At 45.2% G+C, this 23559-nt stretch overlaps 1 protein-coding gene across 3 annotated transcripts in view; it reads right to left on the reverse strand.

The window, feature by feature from the left end:
• The window catches only part of FMN1 (formin 1), a 1014107-nt gene that overhangs the window by 172982 nt on the left and 817566 nt on the right, over window positions 1-23559 (reverse strand). For all 3 annotated transcript variants that reach the window (XM_069638563.1, XM_069638562.1, XM_069638564.1), the window contains 3 exons: window positions 20861-20981; window positions 11776-11868; window positions 7815-7866 (listed from right to left, as the gene is read on the reverse strand). In XM_069638563.1, the coding sequence (XP_069494664.1) occupies window positions 7815-7866; window positions 11776-11868; window positions 20861-20981 (266 nt within the window). The remainder of the gene's footprint in view (window positions 1-7814; window positions 7867-11775; window positions 11869-20860; window positions 20982-23559) is intronic.

Below are 23559 nucleotides of genomic sequence, written 5' to 3' on the forward strand. Positions count from 1 at the left end.
GCAACAGCGATTTTTCCGATTAAGAAAGCGAAAGGAGGGACGTGGAGAATGATCCAGGACCTCCGCCCACTCAATGACGTCATCCAAAAAGAGTTCCCTTTAGTGCCTAACTCGGCATCAATATTGTGCAGTATACCAAAAGAGGCAACTTGCTTCACTGCCATTGATCTGAAAAAATGCCCTTTTCTCTGTGCCACTCGCACCAGAGTCGCAGTACCTTACAGCTTTTACATTAGGAAACAGCAGATATGAACATCGCAGACTCCCACAGGGGTATTGCGAGAGCCCAAGCATTTTTAACAGAGTACTACGAGAAGACATTGGCAACATAGATGTAGGGAGCACCATTATACAGTACGTAGACGATTTACTCGTCTGCAGCAAAACAGAAGGAGAGTGTAGAGAAGACTTGATAACACTGCTTAACGTATTGGCTGCCAAGGGATACAAGGTGGACAAAGGAAAGTTACAATACTGCCTTGCAGACGTTGCGTATCTTGGCCAGCAAATATCTAAAGGTGGAAAAAGAATACTACCAGACAGAACAGCGGCCATTCGACACATTTTACCAAAAACAGTGAAGGACATGCAGAAATTTCTTGGCATATGTAACTATTGCCGAGCATGGATCCTCGATTACGCAGCGTACACACGGCCAATGCTACAAGCACTGAAAGAAGCACAAAAGAACATAGCCCCAATAAAATGGACACAGGAGACAATTGCCCAATTCTCTCGATTAAAAGACCTTATTTCAGACGCCCCAGTCCTTGCAAATCCAGATTATGAAAGGGAATTTTTCCTGTTTTCACACAGCAATGGAACATTAATGACAGCAGTATTGACACAAAAGACATCGCTAGGCCACAAACCATTAGCGTACTACAGTGGAATATTAGACCCAGTAATGCAGGGATATTTCGCTTGCAAAAAGGCCCTCGCTGCAGCGGCCTTCGCCATTGAGAAAAGTGCCACAATCGTAATGGGATGTTCTGTAACGCTATATGCGGAACACTCGTTATTTGCTATCTTAGAAAGATCAAAATCTACTCTCACAACACAGAGAGCCTCTGCTTATGAAATAATATCAAGTCCAAATGTACATGTGGTCAGATGCAAGACAGTGAACCCAGCCACATTCATTAGAGAGCCATGCACAACTGAGGATTTACAGGAACACGATTGTAGCACATATGAGGGAGAGGGCGATGACATTCCCAAAGCAAGAGAAAACGCCCATATAAAAGGAGAAATTTATTTCATAGACGGGTCAGCATCCATAAACTCAGACAGGAGAGAAACATGTGGGGATGGCGGTAGTGTGCATGGAAGAACACACATACGAAGTGATTGTTCAAAAACGCCTCCCCTCACACTACTCCGCACAAGCAGCCGAACTGACCGCACTAATCAGCGCGTTACACACAGCCAAAGATTGTGCCGTGACAATATATTCAGACGCAGCTTATGTCACCACCACAGTTCACTCAGGGCTATCACGGTGGTGAAGGAGAGGGTTCAGAAGAGCAGACGGGTCCCCCGTACAACATGCCACGTTGCTAAATTAACTAATAGAAGCTTTAGAAGAACCATCGGTAGTAGCGGTGGTTAAATGCCAAGCCCATACCAATAACACAGACGCCGTCTCATTGGGGAACGCGGCAGCCGACGCAGCAGCGAAGGAAGCCTCGTACTTCAATAAGACACCAACATCAGAGTACATTGTAAAAACAACTACAGCAGAACAACCAGCAGAAGCATACAGTAACACGCCCATAGCACAATTGATAGAACTCCAGAGAAGGGCCCCACGGAAGAGCAGGAGTTGTGGGGCAAACGAGGATGTAAACAATCAGCCACAGATCTCATTTGGAGACAGGAAACGACAGGCAAGGTAGTGATGCCTGTAGAATAATTAGAAGTAGCATTCCAACAACTACATTTCCCAGCTCACGTGGCAAAACACCACATTGCCTCAGATATTCAAGAGGATTGGTTTGTTCCTAATCTGCACGAATACTTGTCTAAATTTGTGATTGAATGTACTACATGCCAAACTTACAATTCGGGAATGACATTACGAACTCTGCGTGGCACTTTGCCACGCCCTACAGGTCCATTTAGAGAACTACATATCGACTACGCCGATATGGGAGAAAGATGTAATGGAGCAAGATACTTGATTGTGGTGGTATGCTCTTTTTCACGGTGGGTAGAAGCGGGCCCCTGTCCCCATCCTGATGCAAAATGTGCTGCTAAGTTCCTTGTGCGAGAAGTATTCTCGTGGTGGGGAATCTGTGACGTGATCCGTTCAGACAACGGCACGCACTTTGTGAATGACCTCTTCAAGGAAGTAACCTCCCTTCTGGGGGGTGAAAAACTATGTTTGATTTATCATCCAATGGCCAATGGAGTTGTGGAGAGGATCAACGGGCTGCTCAAAAGCAATTTATCGAAATTATGCAGCACGTTGAAAAAGAATTGGGTATATTGTCTGCCCCTAGCACTGTTCCAACTCAGAAATCAACCATGCAAGGATCACCATTTAAGCCCGCACGAAATCGTGACGGGAAGAAAAATGCACACGCCGCTCTCCCCTGTTAGGAGGGCGTCTGATGCGCACAGGGCTGCCACAGTGCTGGGAGAAGAGTTTAAGGAATACCTGACACAACTAACGCGCGCGGTACGCAGCATAGCAAAACAAATTGTTTCACCATTTACTGAAGATGTAGCAAAAGACACCTCCATGCCGACAGCAGAAAGCCCAGAGGGGCCTTTAATGCCAGGGGAGCATATTTATGTCAGAAATTTTGTAAGAAGGTGGAATTCACCAAGATTTCATGGTCCATACACAGTGGTGTACAGCACCCCAACTGCAGTTAAAGTTAAGGGGTTAAAATACTGGGTGCACCTCTCAGATGTGAGAAGGGCACACAGAGTTGCACCTCCCCAAAATGAAACCGACTGTGTGGATGCCATCACTGGCACAGGTTGACATGATGAAAACTGCAACTTAGACAGGGAAAGTATAGGGGAAAAGCAAAAGGTTTACACATTTTGTCTCTCTTTTCTTCTCATATAAATCGTGTTGTCTTTTCTATTTGTCCTCATTATTTCCATGATAAAATGAAAAGGAATTGTTAAATGCCTAACTGAGTAAAGAAATGAAAAAGAATGAACAATTGCAAATATGTTTCTTTTCATGATGACTTAACGAATTTGTCTAGCCCACATAGGTTCAACATGAGCCAATGCGACGAAATGGCTGAGCAGGCTGAAATGTTAGATAGAAATAGGGATGCCACTAGGGCCAGTAGATTAAATAATTTGGAATGTGTTATAAAATATGTTGCCATACTATTTTCAATAATGTTGTTTTATATGTGGCAAATGAAATGAATAAAGGGGGAAGCAGAACTGATATGACAAAACAAGGGTCTAAACTAATATGCACTGAAGCAACAACTATTTTGAAGGACACTTAGAACATTGAATCTAATAGTAAAAATAGAACGTCACCCTTTGAACAATCGCATGTAAACAAAACTGCTATTCCATTGTTGAGTAATACTATGGCCAAGGAAATAGAGCTTGGATGGAATGTAAATGATGATTACCATTGGTGGACTAACTCCAGAAATACAAGCATGCGTACACACACTGCACCAGAACCCACTACTGAATAAACACGTCACCATGAACAACATAGATGATGCATTGTCTAAGATATTCCCGCTGCAATATCCACAAGTTGGTACCCAATCAAAAAACACAAAGAGGAGGAAAAGGGGGGTGGGAAAAAAACAGATACGATATTTATCATAACCTGGGGTTAGATGAAATAGAGGACCCCCCCGACACCCTGACCAATCAAACGGTATTCAGACATGAGCACCGCAGCAAAGCAAGCAAGTAATGAAAGTTGTTACGTGTGCTCGCTCATTCCTCATGCAACTGGAACCCCAAAAATGTTAATCCCACAGGAAGTACCCTTGTCTGAGGCCCAATGTTTGATTCATCTGATGCTGTGTAGAATAAAAAAGACATTTCAAGCACACACAGTCACTATGGAAAAATTGGAAAATGAACAAATTTGCACCAGCAGACGACAAGGAGTAATCTGCCTCCAAGAGCCATTTTTTATTATAAAAGGGACAAGGTATGCAGACGACAAGTGGCATGATGAAACGATTAAATGCAAAGCTGAGGGGCTTCAAGGGATGCCAGACGAAACATACGAGTGGGCAAAAGAAATGTGAATCCACATCTGGTCACAGCATATCACCAGGGTGACATGGGTCACACCCCTGGAGAGACCCATAAAAATTCAAAGAGAAATACCGCACAAACGTTGCTTCCATGGAGAAGGGAAGGTGAAAATGGGAACCGTGTGGCAGTGCAATAAGACTTTAATAATGCCAGATATAAAAAAGGCACTGCTGCATTAATGGACATATACTGGATCTGTGGCAAACGAGCTTACCTGCATCTCCCAGCATCCTGGAGGGGCACTTGTGCCCTAGCCACACTTCACTCAGCACTAATGGTGATACAGGAGAGCCACGTCCAGTTTACAGCAAAGCCTTCGGCTGACACATCGGCAGCAGGGCAATCGGCTGAACCATCAACAGCGCCCGATGAGACAATCACGGAGCCCCCAGCATACGAATTATTGTCAGAAGAAACTTTGAAAACCAAGTTGTCACGCAGCAAAAGATCCAATTACATTTCGTCCAAATCGTCAGAACTCCTTGCTGAAATCCCACAACAGTATAAGCTTTTTTCATCTGCAGAAACATTCTTTGCATTGTTTCTAGCACCAGGCGTTCAAGCAAGGGCAAACGCGAAATGGCTGCAGATAACATGCTGGGAGCTCATCCAGCTGGCCAACGACACTGAAGGATTCAACATCATAAAAATAGAGCTCCGTGCACTGCGCCTGATGACGATGCAAAACAGATATATCTTAGATCTTATCACGGCGATGGACAGTGGTGTTTGCAAAAAAATGGGGGTGGGGGCGTGTTGCACGTTCTACCAACTTCAGATGCTGATAACGGGACACTGTCACACGTGATAACAGCAGTGCATAATTTAGGAGAAAGAATGAGAGCAGAAGGTGGAGCAGACAACACGTAGTTCGACGATCTGTTCAGCTGGATACCATCATGGGTGAACATTGCAGCGAAGATACTCATTCCCATCATAGTTTTTCTTCTCCTAATATTCTGTGTGTGCCAACTGGGACTAAGATGCTGTGAAAATAATATTCCTAATTCAGCAATGATGATGGTAACAGTGGGCCGACAGACAACGGTGGCTACCATGATAGATGCCAAAGTACAAACCGGAGAGTACACCACACCGCAGTATAGGATGACTGTCATCTATAGACAGTATGGGGATGTGGTCGATAATCTACATTACACTACCATTAAAGAACCAAAGAACTTGCTGTGGTATAACAAGGTTTGGATAGATTTAGATGGGGATGGTGGGATATACTTAATGGTCACCTCAGAGGAATACGCAAGAAGAGGTAACATCTTAAGAAGTGTGTGCAAAGCATGGATGCCAATAAAGGGTACACCTGCTTGGGATGAGGCTGTGGCTGAAGCTGAGCGCTACCGAAGGGAGAAGGAAAGAACGAGATAAAGTAGTTCGTTACTTTAGATGTAACGAAAGGGTGGGAATGTATGGGAGCGAGGGGTCCCCAGGCCCCCTCGCATCGTACGCTCCTCAGTACAAGGCTTGGACCACGTGCCTCCGGTAGTGGGATTGCCCCTTGCCCTTATGTAAAGTTAACCACGGTTGACTGCTACATAGATGGGACTACTGAGCAGGACACAGGGCATCCATCTTTTGTGACCCCTTTCGACTCCATCTTGGGTAAACAGGCCTCACTGCGATAGTACAGCAATGCTCAGCTCCCCTTCACCGCGGCAGCCAAGGACAGACAGACAGACACACACACCTGGCTGGCCCCCACCCTTGCACTCCCCCTGCAAAGGAAAGCTCTGCGCTTCCATTCTCACGCTGAAGCTGGAGAAAGTTGCAACAACCAATATGCTACAGTTTTCTTCCTCGGAGATCACTGTTCGTCTGAGAACCGGCATGTGAACCAGGATGAGATAAGCACTTTCTGCTCGATTCGTCCTCATAAACGTGCAAGCCACCCACCCCCATTAGAACAATTTATTGACATCCTGACCCTGCACCCCCTGTAAGGTATTTCTTTCGAGTGCCAGACCCTCGCCTGTGCTGCGAAACCCACCCAATACACTCCTTACTAACCTTAAGCATTTTTACTACTATATATGTTTTTATTTGTACTAATGAGTTTTGAAACCTAGGAAAAGGTGCGAAACACATCCTGATTCTTCTACATGCACAATAAGGTCAAGAATCCAATTAAATCCACGAATGACCCAATTGTACTGACAATAATCATTGTGTGTGACTTATGTAGAAATGTGACAAGTAGCATAAAATGTTTTAAATAATTTGTTATTTAGTGTGTAACATATTAGCTTAGGTAGTGACCACAGTGACCGGACCCTGACCTGCGTGGAGCACAAGATGTTTGACGTCCGTCATCTCGTCAGCCACTCAGCCAACCAGGGGGAAGAGAGGCCACCCACACCTACAGCACCACACCGCCAGGCCAATCGGGTCCATTTAGCATTTTTTGTTAGAGTTACTTTAATTAATATAAATATAAGTGTGATGTAATGAGGGATGGAAGGGTTTTTTGGGTTATTTCCTAGCTGGAGAAATAAACCATCCTTTGCACTCTTGCAGCCAGGTCTCAGTGCCTCTTTCCCCGACAAGGGGTTGTGTCGGCTATTTTATTTTCTCTCACACGAAGTAAGATGGGGGAAGGCACCTACACTTTCTCACCTTCTTCTCACCCAGCCCCCATATTACTCCCTAAACACCTTCAGAGCCGTTTGCATATCAGACAGCCGGAGACCATTTGTGTATACCTCACTAGTAAAAAAGGATCTATGTGATCATTGAATTTTTTATTTATCCCCCCTTTGCGCCACATACATATATGGGGAAGACCCCCCTGCATCCCCTCATATTACTATAATATCACATACAACGCACATATATATGTGGTCTAAGAGGGTTGTTAAAAAAATAAAGCCAGAAATTTCGACCGTCGCAATTATGAGGGCGACATTTTGAGCCATTACAGTAACAAATAAAATGTATCACTGCAAATACTGCACTGGCGTCCTAGCACAAGAACAACGCCGCCCAAGTCAGGCCTAACTGCCAGAAACAGCGTATGAACCAATCGAAAGATCAATATCGCATTCACTTACAGTGCAACAGTTGGATCCTTGGCTTATCTAAATGTATCCTCTTATTACCTGCCTGCAGCCCCTACCAAACTATCAAAGGCATACACCTGCAGGGAAAAGTGTTAACAAATTGAAGATTGCTTCCTAAAGGCCAAGGCCCGAGTGGCCTTCTCTGATGGGAGTCCACAAATGCGGCAAAGATATAATGTCCCACCTTCCAGCCAATGCCTGTAGAATAATGCCAACACTGGAGTCCCTCTACGGAGCATCCAATCAGAGTGAAGGATTTATCACAGGTCTCCTGTGGAAGCATAGAACACTACTACTGGGATTAACTCCCAGTTAACCAGTCAACAGGTGTACTCTTCAAACACGGGTTGTGAGAATTGACTGCACTTAATTTCCCCCCCAACCCTCCCCATCTTGAAATGTTCCATAGGCAACCACGAGAAGCACTCAGAGGTCATTCAACATTAAGGGAAATACTTATGTGAACTTTACCTGCTTTCAGCATCCTCCAAAAAGCATTCTTCCGTTTTGCGTTCTTCTTTGGCTGCAAGTGAGAAATATGTACGTTGAATTGGGGATTAACACACCTAAATGCCTAGGACCACAGGCTGCTACACACATCCATCACTCAAATGCTCCTCTTACGCTCAATGATGTAAGAGTCAGCTCGGCCCAGAACCAGGGCTCCCATGATGAGCAATATACCCACAGGCCTTCAATGTTGTCCTTATTTACTACTACTAAACCACAGGGTAAAAGTCCCCTTCTGGCACTTTGATTCCTCCTGCTGATAAACCGTTCTAGGCCAAAATTGAATCTACTGACGGTGAAAGTGAGAATATTGATAAAGATTAATGGGCATCGAGGGCCGTTCATTTTCCTTTACCCTCATTATTAACCCTGGCTGTGCTTGCCGGTTAGCCGGGTTTTATGGCAATTAAAAGCCATTATTGCCTGCAAATTCCTTCAATAAGGCTTGAATATGTGTTCCCACCCTTTTCAGAAGGTACATGATCCCTCAGCTAATCAGGAGTGAGTAATTCCAGGCAATAACTCTGGTTCAAGGCTTGGAATGTTCCTTTCCCTCGGACTGGGCCACCTGAACCTAGTATCTACTGACACCCGCCCACAGCCAGCCCCAGGGCCTGCGTTTCTTGCCAGGGTAGACTTGCACATATACATACATGTCGGCCTACAACAGGACCCTTACAGCAATTAAATATATGTAATCTATCGGGTATGCACTTGCAGACCAGGCTATATTTTAGAATATTATATATCTAAGAGTTGTATCAGAATACAAAGCGGTGCAAGCCCAACAATAATCTTTCAAGTTTTAACTCTACTCTCAAGACAGACAACAAAAGAACCTCAACAATAAAGACACCTGTTAGTAGTCATTTTTACAGGGACGTGCAGCTTCTTTCCATCACAATAAATTTGAGGTGCTACATAAAATGCAAACCAGTTTTGTAGGTCTGACATCCAGAACATAGAGTGCCTGGTGAGGTCTTGATCGTCTAGGCTCACATGTATAACCAACCTACAAAATTGATCAGGACCGGTGTGTTGGACAGACACGGTTATGTAATATACACAGCTAAACTACTCAATTATTCAAAATAAATGTCATCAATTATTTATAGCACATATTAAAAACATACATTCCTCCTTTCAATTAATGCACCCACTGTATGAAACTTTAAAATAGACCCCAAACAACCAATGAAATGTTGAAAGGCATACTAATACACAGAAAAGACGCCTACTGCCACTTGTTTGCACAACGGTGACATCATGGAATGTAGATTAACATCACCTACACACCAATCTATTGCACCCACATCAGAAGACACAGAACTAAAATAATACAAAACAATGCACAGAAAACACATACATTTCACAATTAATACAGAGCCCTCTTGCAATTTCTGGGGCTACATAAACAAAACTTTTTTCTTCAACACCTACGCCTATTTTACAATGTGCGCATTTCTTTAAAGCTTTTAATAGATGATTGACACATTGTGTTTCGGTCGATTGGCAAGCAATTTCAATGCTCCAGCTAAAGAACAGCCTTCATCAGGACGTGAGTGGTGAAGACACAAAGGAAATGAACTGGCCAGACTGGAGCATGTTGTTCTCAGTGACGGACTCATCTGGTAACTTTGCCACTTTTTAAATACATGTTAATAATATCCAACTAAAATGGTCTCCATTTTATGAACTGCATAAAGATTAAAGAAAGTCATCCCTGCCAGAATTCAAGCATGCGCATGTTTTCTCTTCTGCCGTGCAACGTGTGCAAAGTAACTGCTGAAAAAGGACATTCGAAAACGATGCCTTCTGTAGAAACCCACTAACCCCCACCTGAGGTCACTACTTTAGGTATACTCCCGTTACTTAAAAATATGCAGATATGAGCCCTAAATTCACACTCTATAAATCATGGTGGTTGTATTGCGTGCTATTTTGCATTCCTGTACACAATATGCATGCAGGACAACATGTGCCAGAATGCAATAGGATGTGAAAATAAAAGCCAGGATTGACTGATTATATCACACCTGACATGGCACGACTTGAGAGCTCTGCTAACTAATATATCGCTGTAATACTTTCAGACTAAACGCCTAACCTAGAAGAGCCTATGCGCTCATCACCTCCTTCTAGTCCTTAATTGACACATGCATATAACTAGGTACTATGCATAACACGCACACAATCCGTAGAATCGGCAGGTAAATCCCTTTCTACAGATGCCAAGGCATAGCCACTTGCTTAGGTCCAAGTTGGGAATATTTAGTAATTCACCAGATGTATTTGTGCTTGCTTTTGCAGCAGATGCTCCTATTGCTTTCCTTCACAGTGAGGCATGTGCTAACATTGCAGAATGGACATCCAACACCCTGCAGCTGCAGCAATGAACTAATGCCCTGCAGGAGGTCTAGTCCTCTAACTAGCTCCCATGTCCTTCCATTGAAGGCCCAGAAATAGGTGAAAACATTAATGAACAAAACCAACCCATGAAAGGCAGACGCTACCCACCCCACACTCACCCCATCCCCTGCATGTAATAGGTCAGTTTGGGCCCGGGAGAGGGTGGGAGGAGAGGTGGTCAGGGTTTGCCTCTCAGACCACAGCCTGTCTAGGCTACTGGTCTCAACTCCCTCCTCTTTGTTCATGTGAATCCCTGCAGTCTTCTCACTGCACTCCAGGAGGCACCCTTTTCTTTTAGCATTGCGCCCCTTTATTCGCTACGTCGTGGAGCTGCTCCCCAGTGTCATGTTTGCCAAGTAATGTGGCTCACCAGCACAGGTGTGTCCTCGACTTCCCCTTCCCACTCTGTTTTGGGAGGTGCGTGCAGCAGTGCATCGGGTATTAAAACCATTGTTTCCAGCAAGGGACAATGGCTGCCAATATCTGCTCTATGCCCCCTCACGCCCTTCAACAGCCGGCTCATTGCTCTGGGGATAAGTCGGGCGGCTGGGCACATAATGCTCACCACTGCCCCCTGGTGGAGGCAATTATGCTCAAATGCTAGCGGAGGCCCAAATGCTTTGTTGGCTTGAGCCTATGAGGACTCGCATATCACCGATGGAGTCATCCATTGCCTGCCCTCTGGGGTGGAGGCCAGTCTACATCAGTATAAATGGGATTACAAAAAGCTAAAGTCCACTTTTTATTCTGGTACCAGATTCTCCAAAGAAAAGAGTTTTGAAATTTTGAGAAGAACTGCATCTCGTTGTCCTCTACTTTCCCACCTGCATCCGGCTCAGTTATGGCACCCTAGAAATTGAACCCAATTCATAAAAACAATCTGAGGGACCTCGACGCGTGAAGGACCATGGGTACAGTGGACGTCACACTAGGGATAGTATTACTGGCACACCCTGTCGACGTCCCTTTTCAAGTTTCGAAAAGAACTGTAATACTCTGCAGCTTCCACCAGATGTCGACCTATGCATAGCATGTGACCTAAGCAGATTCCACAAGCCTCAGAAACTCCTTACAAAAAAGTGCCTTGGCGGCCCATTCAAATATATGCTTTGTGAGCCCAGGAAACCTGATCATCTGGGATCTGGCTAGAAAGGCACACCGTTTCCCATCCGTTTCAGGTGGGCATTGAAGGACGGTCAAGACCAAATTGGCCCCCGTAGTGCGAGCAAGCCGCTGGACCCAGGTGTACTCCAGGGGACAGGGTGAAGCCCAGAGAAGGGAACATGCCAGCTATCTATGCAGTACCCACCTCTACGGTAAGCAAGTAGTCATCCTTAGCTTCAGGTGGTGGCAGTCCCAAGGAGAGAAAGCAAGCCCCGACAGGGCAGCTTGTAGGAATGTTATTTTTTAATAGACGTTTCCACCCATTAAGCGAGGAGGCCGTCAATGAGCGAGTCACCATCCTATGCGCATTCACAAACTATTTCAGCACTCACCAAGAAATATCACTTACCTTTCTTTATGAATCCTTCCATTTTGTCCTTAAAAGGCTGCAGGAGATCATCCGGGGAGAGTCGACACACCACAGTGACTTGCTTCTCGCATACTGCAAAGACAAGTTAACCAGTGAGATATTTTCCTGCAGATGGAATTATTCCATTGCCAGGGTGGGCCATGCACAGGGCACTCCATTGTGGGACACCAGTATTAATTTCAGTGGGGAGCGCCGCAAAAGGAGCAAAACAAAAAGAATTGTACACATTGTTAGACCCCTTTGGGTAAAGAACCCTCTCCTACCTGATCATCTTTATGACCCTTCCTCCCATCACATGAGGCAATGTAGAATGATAGGCCACGTAAAAGAATGGCTTTGCTCTTAAACGCTCTGAATCTAATCATTTGTCTCCTAGAAAACAGGCTTTAAGCTTTTCCTAAGAGTGTGTACATTATTATGTTTTAAACAATCCCTTTGGCCACCTTAGGCGACAGGGTTGTACCGCAGGCTTAACTACCCAAAGGTTTGGTAGCAATGGCTGAGCAACCAGGCTTGGTCTGGGAGGGAGAAGGGCTGCAGTGAGGCACACAGTACTTGGAGCTTACACTTAGTTCAAGGGAACCATGGCACATTAGAAGGAATATAAATATAGTGATTTCTTTTATATAAACTATGGCCTTGTAAGTAAAACAAGCAAGTACTATTCACACAGTAACATCACAGTAGAATAAAAGGTAGCACACTTTAAATCAAGATAAAGCAACACAAAGTGAGAGAAACTACAGATACATGAATTGATCTAAAGTTTGCTTATTTGGTAAATTCAGTCAACCCCTGCTTCAAAGGATTTGGTCGAAATGATCAAACCCAATTTACCTACCCCACCAAAAGACCTACAATGCATACCACTAAAAGTTCAAACACCAAAAGTTTTAACCTTTTGTGGTATGTATGTTTTGGTGGGGTAAGTACAAAAAAGAAATAAATAAGAAAAATAAAGGCTGTGGAGGCAGCATAGGGGTGTACGTCGCAAAACCCCGCTCACTATGCTATACAGTATAGTGAGTGGGTGTTGCGGGGGAAACCCCCGCAGCTGCCCAAGAAAGAAAGAAAAAGGACCCTGCAGCGCCGGTTCCCAATTACAGAAGTGAAAGGGAACCGGCGTCTCAGGGTCCAGTGAGATAGAAGGCAAGGCAAGTAAGAGGGTGGGGGTATGTTGGAGGTGAGGGTAGGGGTGTGGGTGGGGGTTTGGGCACATCGGGAATGTTCAGGGAAGAAATGACCGAAGATTTCGAGCATATAATCTTCAGTCATTTCTCCCGCGAACATTTCCGTCGCAGGAAAACACACAGATTCGCTCCAACCCTATACTAGGTGATTCTCACTGAGTCAAGGGGGGCACTGGCAGACCATTGACCAAGACTGGGGAGGAAAGGAGGCAGGTAAGCAGCAGACAGAACAGAGTGGGATGCCCAGCAGTGGAACTTCGTGGCACTGGTGCTTTGGAGCCTTCATAGGCTCCAGGTCAGCAACGGTTGTCGTCCGGTAGACTGCTATTTATTTCTCAGTCCATGACTCAGCTGAGGGGACATCTAGGAGCGGAAAAGAGTCACTGCAGGCACGGAAGGATGCCCACAAGGTTCCAGCCGTAACCGCGCTGCACAAGACATTGCACCGCAAAAAGGCAAAAGTCCCAGGCTATTGGAAGTTTGCAGACGGGAAGGTCGCAGCTCTTCATGGGATGGCGCAGAATGCAGGTGGTCTTGAGACGGTCATCTTCAAAAGATCTTCCCTGTTGCTCGGAATTCGTTGTCGGGTCTTCAGTGGTCACTCAAAGGCTCTTATGATTAATTGGAAGTTGGCGGGACGTCCTTCTACAAATTCCTCTTTGGATCTTCAGTTCAGTGGTCGACTGAGGTTCAGCTCCAGGACCCTCGCCTTTTATGAAAGAAAATGTGCTGAGCCCACCAATCCCCAGACAAGCCTTTTATGCAAATCTGTAGGGTGGCTTATCCAAGGGGACAGCCAGCCTCCCTGTTCAAACTGGCTCCAGGAAGGCACACTGCAGGACAAAGACAGTGGTGTTTCAGTTACCTTCCCCACTTCCTGTCCTTTCAGGCACGAGAGCCTTTAGCAGGCTTTGCAACGGAAGCCCGTCAAAGACAAAAGACCCTTCAAGACCTCCCCCATCAAAGCAGGTAGAAGGCTCAAGTAATTACAAGTCATCATGAACAGGGCTTAGAAAAGGCACCATTTTAAGCAAATGGTCACCCCTGTGTCCCCCTGTAGCAGCTGCAATGGCAGCCGGTGACAAAAGTCCACAAAAAGTAGTGCAAAAAGGTACACTGCCACCAGCCGGTCAGATGACCTGTATCAGTAACTAAATGTTAAAGTGAGAAAAAGGGAGATAATGTTTCCCCTCAGCATTCCACATAATGTGGGGAGTGCTGATCTTACAAAATAAAATACTGGTGGGATAAAAGGGTGTCCCCCTGCTCTGGTAACATGCGTTGACACAGATTAGATAAAAAGGGAAGCTCAAGGAGCTCCCAGAAACACTGCACAGAAAGTGCTGTACGCAGCAATAATAAAACGTAGATGCCAGGCAACATGGAGGAAAGCATAACTCCATTAAAAAGTACCCAAAAGAGGCAAAAGGGGGATCCCAGGTACAGAGTAAAAGAATGCGCGAGTGTGGGAAAGGGTTCCCTCCCACTCAGGAGAATCAGTCCAAAAATCCAATAGTCCAGCAGAAGTGCTAGGGGGATTCACAATGTGGGGAGAGTTACACTCAAAAGGGAATTCTACCTAACAAACTGAGCCGGATCTTTAGGTCATCCCCAAATGGAACAATCCACAAACTGGTTTCAGTGCGTCCGAATGGTATGCATGGGCTGTGCCACCAGACGTCCCGAATGAACCACTGCTGGGGTGTGTGGGCCAGATCTTAGATTGGCTAGTGGGAGTTTTGACTCTTACCTGCCTTTTGGATAAAAAGCGGATCCCTGCATCCGTTCCAGGGAGATCCTGGAAGAAACCTGAAGTAGCCAAGTATCCTGTCGAGCTGCAAGACATGTAAGGAGACCGGCAACCAGTTGGAAGAAGGTCTGGCAATCAACTTCTGCTGCTGTCCTGAAAGAACCCCGTCTTGTAGGTGGTCTCCAGAAGTCCTGCAAGGGATCTTCGACCCTTGGAGTGGAGGGACCATCCATTCGCGACGTTTGCCCGATGTCCAGTGAAGAGCCTTCGGAAGGGTCCGTGAGCCAATCTGGGGCTGACCAGCTACCGTGCTGCAGCCATCGCCATTCCACATTGAGGCCCGGAACTTTGGGAATCCACAGCTTGTGTTACTGGAGTCATCGCAGCCAAATTTCATTGTTGCAGTATCCAGGGGACCCGAGATAGGCGGATGTATATTTATCGACCTTTTCACAGTTGACCTCGGGAGAATTGACCCAATTTAAAAGGTAAATTAGGACATATATGCAGGGGGAAACCCCCCGCAACCACCCCACCCAATCCAAAACCCCCTGCAACCCCCAGCCAAACCCCTTATATTATTTAAAATTCAAAACCAACCCAATACATGTATAACATAACGAAAATAATATAAAGGTCAATGGTGGAGAAGGTCAATTAGGACCACTATAATTAAGACAATTAGGACAAAAGGTCAATTGTAAAAGGTTAATTTGGGTAATACCAGATAGGCTAGGTGTCCCCCTGCGACGCCATGCATCGGTGGACATCATCAAAAACGGCCTTCCTGCATCCAGTCCTGTGCCACCCTGCATCGAGTTCTTCTGCATCCTGAAGACAATGCGAGAACTGTTCAAACCTGCAACCCCTGGGCATCGAGGACTGGAGAGACCTTGGACCCTTTTCTGAAGACCTGCCAAGTCCTAAGAAGCGGCAGAGTATGGGGAGTGAGTTGTAGCAGTACTTCCCTAAACCCCATATCTCCCCTTTAAAAGTTTACTAAAAAGTTTTCTAACAGTTTTGCTTTGCCATTGCTTGCTTAAGCAAGCATTCCAAAAATGGGGGACACTTTTATTCACTAGAACAACTTGTCCTATACCCCTTGGAACTCTTCATTGGACGTCAGAAGGCCTCCACTAACTTTTTCCCATCTCACAAAACTGTGTGGAACTTTGGTGAACTTTTGGGCACAAGGCCCCAAGTTAGTGTTGCATCACTGTGGACCTGTAGTGCTGCATACCAATACTTACCTTCCTTTGGAGGGTTTGCTATGCATTTTGCCCTACTCCAGTGATTGTAAATATGTTACTGTTATTTAGTTTGTGTGATAACATTACATGCTGGTAGTCATTTTTCATAGTGTTATATGGCCATAAATACATATTTGTATAACTGTTTAAGTGTGTTCCTTGACTTTTCACTGTGTGTGCTCATTGAGGGCCCCTTACCAGGCTCCCCTTTCCAGAGACTTAGCCTTGACCACTTGTCTACCTACTTTAAACGGGTTTGGCTACAGCTCCCAGAGTTATCCCTGCCACTAAACTAGGTTGGCCTCCTATACATCTGTCCACCAGGCTAGAGAATAGAAAATTATTCCTAACACAAACCTTTGTGTGGTTCAGGCCAAACCTAAGAGTTGGAACCCTGTACATCCAAGGTGGGCTTTTTTAAAGTTTTTTCACAGACAGTAGCTTGTGTAAAACTCCCTAACAGGCATTAGCCCCATTAGCACCCCGCATAGAAATCTGGGTGGCTAAGGCCAGTTGATAAGACGGGAAGGAAATAAACCGGCTATGGTGAGCTTGCAACCAGTTTTTGCCCTAAAAAAATACAAATGCTGCAAACTAGCAGGCCACCGTTCTGGTGTCCCTCTTCCATCTCCACAGGGCCCAACAGAGCCGGAGTGGAGCGGGATGCAGGTGCAGAGGGGGCTTGAGAGGCGGCATCCGCAGCGTCACCCATGGCTTGATGATTAGGAGTAATTGGGGGGGGGGGAATCTGGGTGGCCACAGGATCTAGAATGAACAGCATGAGGTGTGCAGGGAAGAGGGTGAGCAGTCCGCTTTCTCAGAATGGGGGCATTAGACTGGAAGGTAAACCCAACAATCCTAGCTTTCCGAATGGTTGCTAACCAGGTTTTTAACCTATTGCATTGTCCTCAAACAAGCCTTTCGGACTTTAGCAACAGCCCGAAAATTATGGGCTTCATCTTTAAAACAAAAAACGACACAAACAACAATGAAAAGAAGCTTACACAGAACCAGTCCCCTCAACATATGCGGAAATACCACAGAAGACTGTCAGCGTAGGTACACAGGGTGGGAAGATGTTTTGTCAGGAGAAGATGCTAAAGGGGAATGGGCAGGGTGGTTATAGTTTCGAATCAAAAGGGTCGAATGACAAAAGGGTCGAGTCAATTCGACAGAAAAAAAAGGATCGACTTTTTTCTGTTTTGGGGGGGGGGGGTCGCCCCACCCACCCACTTTTTTGGTGTAAAAACACCTTTTTTAAGCTAACCTAGAGCAACAAAAAAAATATACACATTTAAAATGTTTTTTCAATCCTTTCGTTTTCGGTCGAATGCACTCTCACCTTTGGCATTCAATCCTTTTGTTTTCGAAACTTTAACTGGACACCGGGCAAAAGGCAGGGTGTTTGTTACCCATCTTCCTTAACCTAAATTGTTCAGGTCTCCCAAGCCAAAATGGCCGATCAATAGCTGGAGAGCCGATTGGCTGAAGATTGAAGAACAATCACTTGGAATGTTCTGAAGGACTCCCAACTGCGTTTCATCAAACTTGCTGTAGAGTAAGGTTGTCTATTTTAGTGTTCCTTATGTTAGAAATTCCACAGCAGACAAATCGCTTAATATTTCCCAGTACTTCAACCAGAGAAAACGTGGCCAACAGAGGAAAATGCTCCTACTTCATAATAGAAACTGTCCTTCTGTAGGAGGTTGTTTTTCTTCAATTACACTTTCAGTTTTACTGGCATTGCATAGTTTAAAAGCACAGAATGGCAAAATATCCACACCCCAAAAGCAAGTTAACCTCCACGTTCATCTCCATAAATATTCCCTAAATATTAACTAGTCTCTTTATTCCTGCAACAAGATCTCAGTACATAGTTCGCAGTTAAAAATACAAACCATAATTACAGATATTTCCAGTTTCCAAAAGACAGTCTAACTACAAAAGTATTTACTAATGCCAAATAAAACTATATTTGCCGATTCACCATGTTGAACCTTTTTTTTTAAAACCCTGCTACACACCACACGCTTGTCATAATGCGCAACTAGAACTCTGTTACAAGTTAGGAAAGGTTGTCACTTGGGATAATGTTCTACAATGGTGGTCTACAAACTTGTTTATGCTGAGCAACCCCCCTTGATTAAAAATATTTGATGCTGCACCCAAATCTGTCTTTTGAGATGTCCTTGCGCCTCCCCACCCCCCGGGCACTCTGGGCACCTCCTCGGGGGGTCAGCCCTACAGTTTCAAGACCATTGACCTACACCAACAGGCGCTTGATCGCAATAAGGACCCCTCTATCAATCTATAATGCTTCACTTGCTAAATGCCAAGAGCCAATCAGTTTCCGCTGTGAACTCTTTAAATTGCCATTATAAAGGTGCTAACAGTAGAGTGTTTGAGCCTTATGTTGCGATCGGCACATTTCTTCCTGCGGAGGTGGAGAACCTCCCAGCCATTCGATTCAATGGCATAATCACAGCTCCCATGGAATCCTACGGGTAGAGTGGTCCAAAGTGTTTGGAGACAGCGTAATAGGCGGAGCTGCTGTATGCCATGGACATTCATGTAGTGGTATGAAAGGGGCATGCAGGATGAGGGGTGTGTGCGTAAAAGTTAGTGTTTTCATTACATTAGGCACGGATAGTAAAAAGCCTTCGGTTAATTACAGTGAACGGGGGACTTTTTTTGCAGGTCCTTGCTTAACGTAATGCATGCAACCACCAACTTGCTCACCTTTTTAAGAATTCAAATGTATGGACTAGGTATATGAGCATTATTTAAGTTCGAAATTTAATGATGGCACGTTTTGAAATAGCGATATGCCCGTCTCAGAACACGCTCTCCTTAAAGCCCATATACCTACTAAATATCTATTGACATTGAAAAACATGTGCAAGTTAGGCTTTGCACACTTAAGCATAGACATAGTAAAAATACTTCCGTTCTCAGCATGAACGCACGTCTGTCTCCTATGTTTACGATTGATATTAATTGCATATTCGTACATGATAAAAGGCTGGCGTGTTGGGGCAAAGTCTTCACTGACTTGTTCCGCTGCAAGCCGGTATGCAGTGATAAAATTGCGGCAAACATGTCGCCTGTGCAAAAAATGGTGGCAAAAACAGTGTGGTTTGACCTGTTAAAGGTGTACCCCATTACACCATTTAAGGGGAGCGGAGCTTGCGGGGGGGGGTCCCCCGCTCCTCTTAAATGGTATAATGGGTACAGGGGTTGCGGGGGTGTCCCCTGCATCCTTTACATGGATTGCGGTGGCAAAACCACTGCCTTTTTGCTGCGATATTTTGTGTCCACGGCCATTTTTGCCGCGATTTTAACACATGGAAACAGCAAGCCTGGACTTCTTCTATGTTCGCTTCGCCATACATCCACTTTGCCACTTGCCTCTTCATAGCTTTACTTCTACTTCTTCTAACATTCACTTTGTCATTACAGGGGGAAGCTCCCTTGTACCCCATGATGTTGTCTAACCCCCAATCTTCACTCTACCATCGACTTGGCCCCAGGCCTAACCTTACAGCCAAACATCACCTCATCCATTGCCACCTGGACAATGTGACAATGCAGAGGACCTGAAAGCAATAAGACTACATGTCTGACAAAGTGAATGTGGAAGAGGTAAGTGATGAAGAGGTTTCATAGACAACGTAAAGGAGGATACAAGGTTTTCTTACAGGGACCTTTGTAAGCATGTTGGGGCAAAGCCATTCAAGATGTGTCCTTACAGGGGCAACTGGTGAGACATTAGGGCGGCACCAATCCAGGTATACTGCTGGCATGTTAGAACAAAGCCATCACAGGTGTGTCCTTACAAGGGCAAATATTCACATTGTGGGGCAAAGCCTTCAGAGTTGTGCATTGAGGATGGAAATCATGTAGCACCTACTAGTGGCATTGCCGCTTTGATGATTAATGCTATTTTTGAAATACTGTTTCTGCTGCCATATTAAGGGCTCATTTTCAGAAGTATGACGTGCGTTTTTTCCCCCTGAAAACGTTTGCCCGAAAAACAATCATTGACAAATAGGTACAACGTCCTTTCATTGACTGGTTTTACATCGCCAGGCTTTTAAACGTGCACATTACATCGAATGTGCTCATCGAATTTTTTAGGGGGGGGTGGGAAAGGGCAAATAAGGCTTTGGGCGGAGGGGCAATAGTAAAAAATAAGTGTGGGTGGGGTTTGGCAGTGTGCAATGAGCAAACGATGAGCACATTCGATGGAATGTGCACGTTTAAAAGCCTGGCGATGTAAAAGCAGGCGATCAAATCACATGGAACCGACAAATATTAGGTGGTGGGGAGTGAGGACATATAAGGGGTAGGGAATCAGGACTGAATAATAGGGAGGGTTTGGGGGGGGAACACCCCAAATAAAATAAAAATGTGATTTTTTTTCGGGCAAACATTTCTGGTAAAAAATACCACAGAATAAAAACTGGGGATGAAAATACATAGAACCTTTTCAGTGATTAAATAATGTAATTGCAATCACTGGCTACACCTTACTGCCATAAAACATACAAGTCAATAGAGTAGGAATTTTTCTAACACTACTTAGACATTTTGACTAAATTACGGTTTATAAGAATAAGGACCTCAAGATAAAAACTAGAGGATTTATCAAATGAAACACTTAAATCAATTTGATCATTTTTTAAAGGGACACAACAAGATAACGTATCATATTGTGTTTTCATGAAATAAACAACTGGATTACAATAGCAATTCCAGATGCACGCTCTTTACTCACTCTTTCGTGACGTGTTCATATCCTACATTACAAGGCCAGGTACATTGTGGAACTTGGTCTTGACCGGTTCAGTAGATTTTGTTTAACATGGCATTACCTTCAAGCTCTCGCTTGAGCTTCCGCAACTCTTTTAATAGGTCTTCAAATTTGAACTGCGAAGCCAAGAAGAAATCCTGAGGTTCTGGCAGAGGGAAAACACTCTGGTCTGTTCCCGCTTCCTGGAAATTAAAGAAGTTAAATAAAGAAATTAAATGGATAAAAAGAACTCTACACGCTTCTTAAACGCTAGCACTCTAGGCTCTATCAGACAATCCACTTGAGCAGGTTGCGAAGCGCAAGACTAAACGAGGCCCCGGTTTACTGCTCGTGTGGTTCGTGGCTTGAAATTCAGAGTCCCATGTCCAAGAGATGGCTTGATCAACAACACCCATCAACTAGGCCCCTGGAGGGATGCATGCGTTTCAAGCAACAGAGTAGGATGGCACGCCTATTATGCTGTTGGAAGTGGTTCATTGTTAGGGGGATAGGAAGGGTACCGGGACTAGAGTGAAGTTAGATAAGTCAGTCGTGAAGCGCATCAACAAAGCTTCTATAGTCCAAACTCTGGTTTGGAGAGCGTGAGCAATGAGCCTTGTAGTCTACGACTGGGTAGCAAGGGGGTGGGGGGTGAACATGCCGGAGTTGGATAATTAGCGTAGCGACGTAGAATCCTGGAATTGATAATGGTGCCGAGACCGCTACTGGTGTAGATGGATTCTGGTTATGTTCCCAGAACCTGAACAAGACAGAACAGATCTACACCAACATTAACGTAAACAGAACTGTGGCTCTGCAGAGTCTGGAGAGCGGGGGAGAACATCTGCACAGCAACCCAGAAGGCTCGACCTGCCTGTAGGTGGCCCCTCCAGAATCAGTCACAGAACAAATCCAGGTGGAGCCAGACATATCCTCAAAGCTCCTTAGACTCCTGAGTAGCTGCTGGACGGCAACATGTAGCTCAACAAAGGAGAGTTGTTGGACAGGGATACAGACCTACAACTGCAGTATCATTTGTTCTCATTTTGTGATTTAGGACATGGCACTGAACTGTCCTGCAGCAAAGCAGAAGAGTGATCGCTGATAGCTTGGTCAATAAATCAGAACATCTGGTATGCTCCGCGCAACCCTACAGACCACTTGCTTGGCCTGTTAAACCATTACAGAAAGGGAAAGACCATATGCAAACCAGGCTTGGTCCCCAGCACCTATGGGGTAAGCCAGCCCGAACTGCTAGGTGACATCCCGATGGATTAAAGAATCCTTGAAAGGGCAGCAGGGATGAAGGCGCAGAGCAAATGTGAATTTAGAATATGGGATTGGCCACTTTTGGTGAATGCCGGTGGTGATTCAAGGACCAAGTGGATGAACATGCAAGTTGGGAAAAAGAGTAGTTCTGTACAGGTCTTCCAGATCACGGGAGGAGAATAGCAGTGGAAAGACAGGTTTGGAATAAGCAATATGGGAGAGGCCTGAAAGATCAAAGGAATGGAATACAAGGGGCACATGGGGAAGGATTAACAAATATTGGGAGGGGTCTTTGAAATACATAATCACAAAAGAATGCATGTCAGGCTTAAAGCACGTTATAGTACCACAAACGTCTAAGAGATGCACGATCTGCCTGATGCTCCATTCATCTTCACACAACACAGACAGAAATTGAGTAAATTGTTTGTAACTTCTATATCTATAGTAGACCACTGCTTACTAGATATCCCCTTCACAAAAGAATCTAACTTAAAGCATACCAACACCCAGGGCAGAGGCTCTAGCCAATCCAAAGGTTTGGTGAACGGGTACAATCTGGGAATTAATGACTGTGTTCCATGTCCACCCGTGTTCATTTCCCCAGCTGCCATTTTTCTTCCTGGTGAGCTGGTGCCCTGGACTGCGTCTCCCCCTCACCGCCCCTCCTCTATAGATCCTTTATTGACACCGGCAGACCCCACTGCCACCCCCATCCTCCCCGCATCCTATTTACCTGCACAGCAACATCCCAGACACCAGGTCAAGACAAGAGTAAAAGGGACAATATATCCCTTAACCTTTTCCAGGGGCGGGCATATTTGTTTGTAGTTAGTTTTGAAGGGAAGGAGGCATGCGAGAGCGACGCAAAACCTGCTTCCGTTCAAAACGGAAACAAATTAACTAATGGCCATGGTGCTAATCGCCTTAGTCCATGCATTCGTATATGGACTGCCCTCAGCCCCGGCTTTGTTCGGGCCTACCTTGGTTCGGATTAGCAGGCCATTCATGGCCATACCCATCACCAAACCCAGGTATTAACGCTACACTAGTTTAGTCTGTGGGAATCCATGAATCGAATGGCAAGGGAACGTCGGTACTGATTAAGGTACATTGTTAGAGGTCTATGAGATTATACAACGTGAAAATAGCAGGGGAATGCAAGGACCGGTTAAAGTGTATGAGCACAGAGTGGATAGGTGGAATCCTCAGAGCCAATCAGGATTCAGGTATTCATTTCTGGTATAGATTAGCCATAGACCCCGCCACCCCTCTAGATATCCATAGACCCTACCCCCCCTCTAGATATCCATAGACCCCACCACCCCTCTCGATATCCATAGACCCTACCCCCCCTCTAGATATCCATAGACCCCCGCCACCCCTCTAGATATCCATAGACCCTACCCCCCCTCTAGATATCCATAGACCCCACCACCCCTCTAGATATCCATAGAACTGCACCAATGGAATTGCCGTGGAACCTTGTCATGGACTGAGGAAGATCAGCTT

This window comes from Ambystoma mexicanum, chromosome 14 (assembly GCF_040938575.1).
Source record: "Ambystoma mexicanum isolate Mex_15411 chromosome 14, UKY_AmexF1_1, whole genome shotgun sequence".
Lineage (NCBI taxonomy): Eukaryota > Metazoa > Chordata > Amphibia > Caudata > Ambystomatidae > Ambystoma > Ambystoma mexicanum.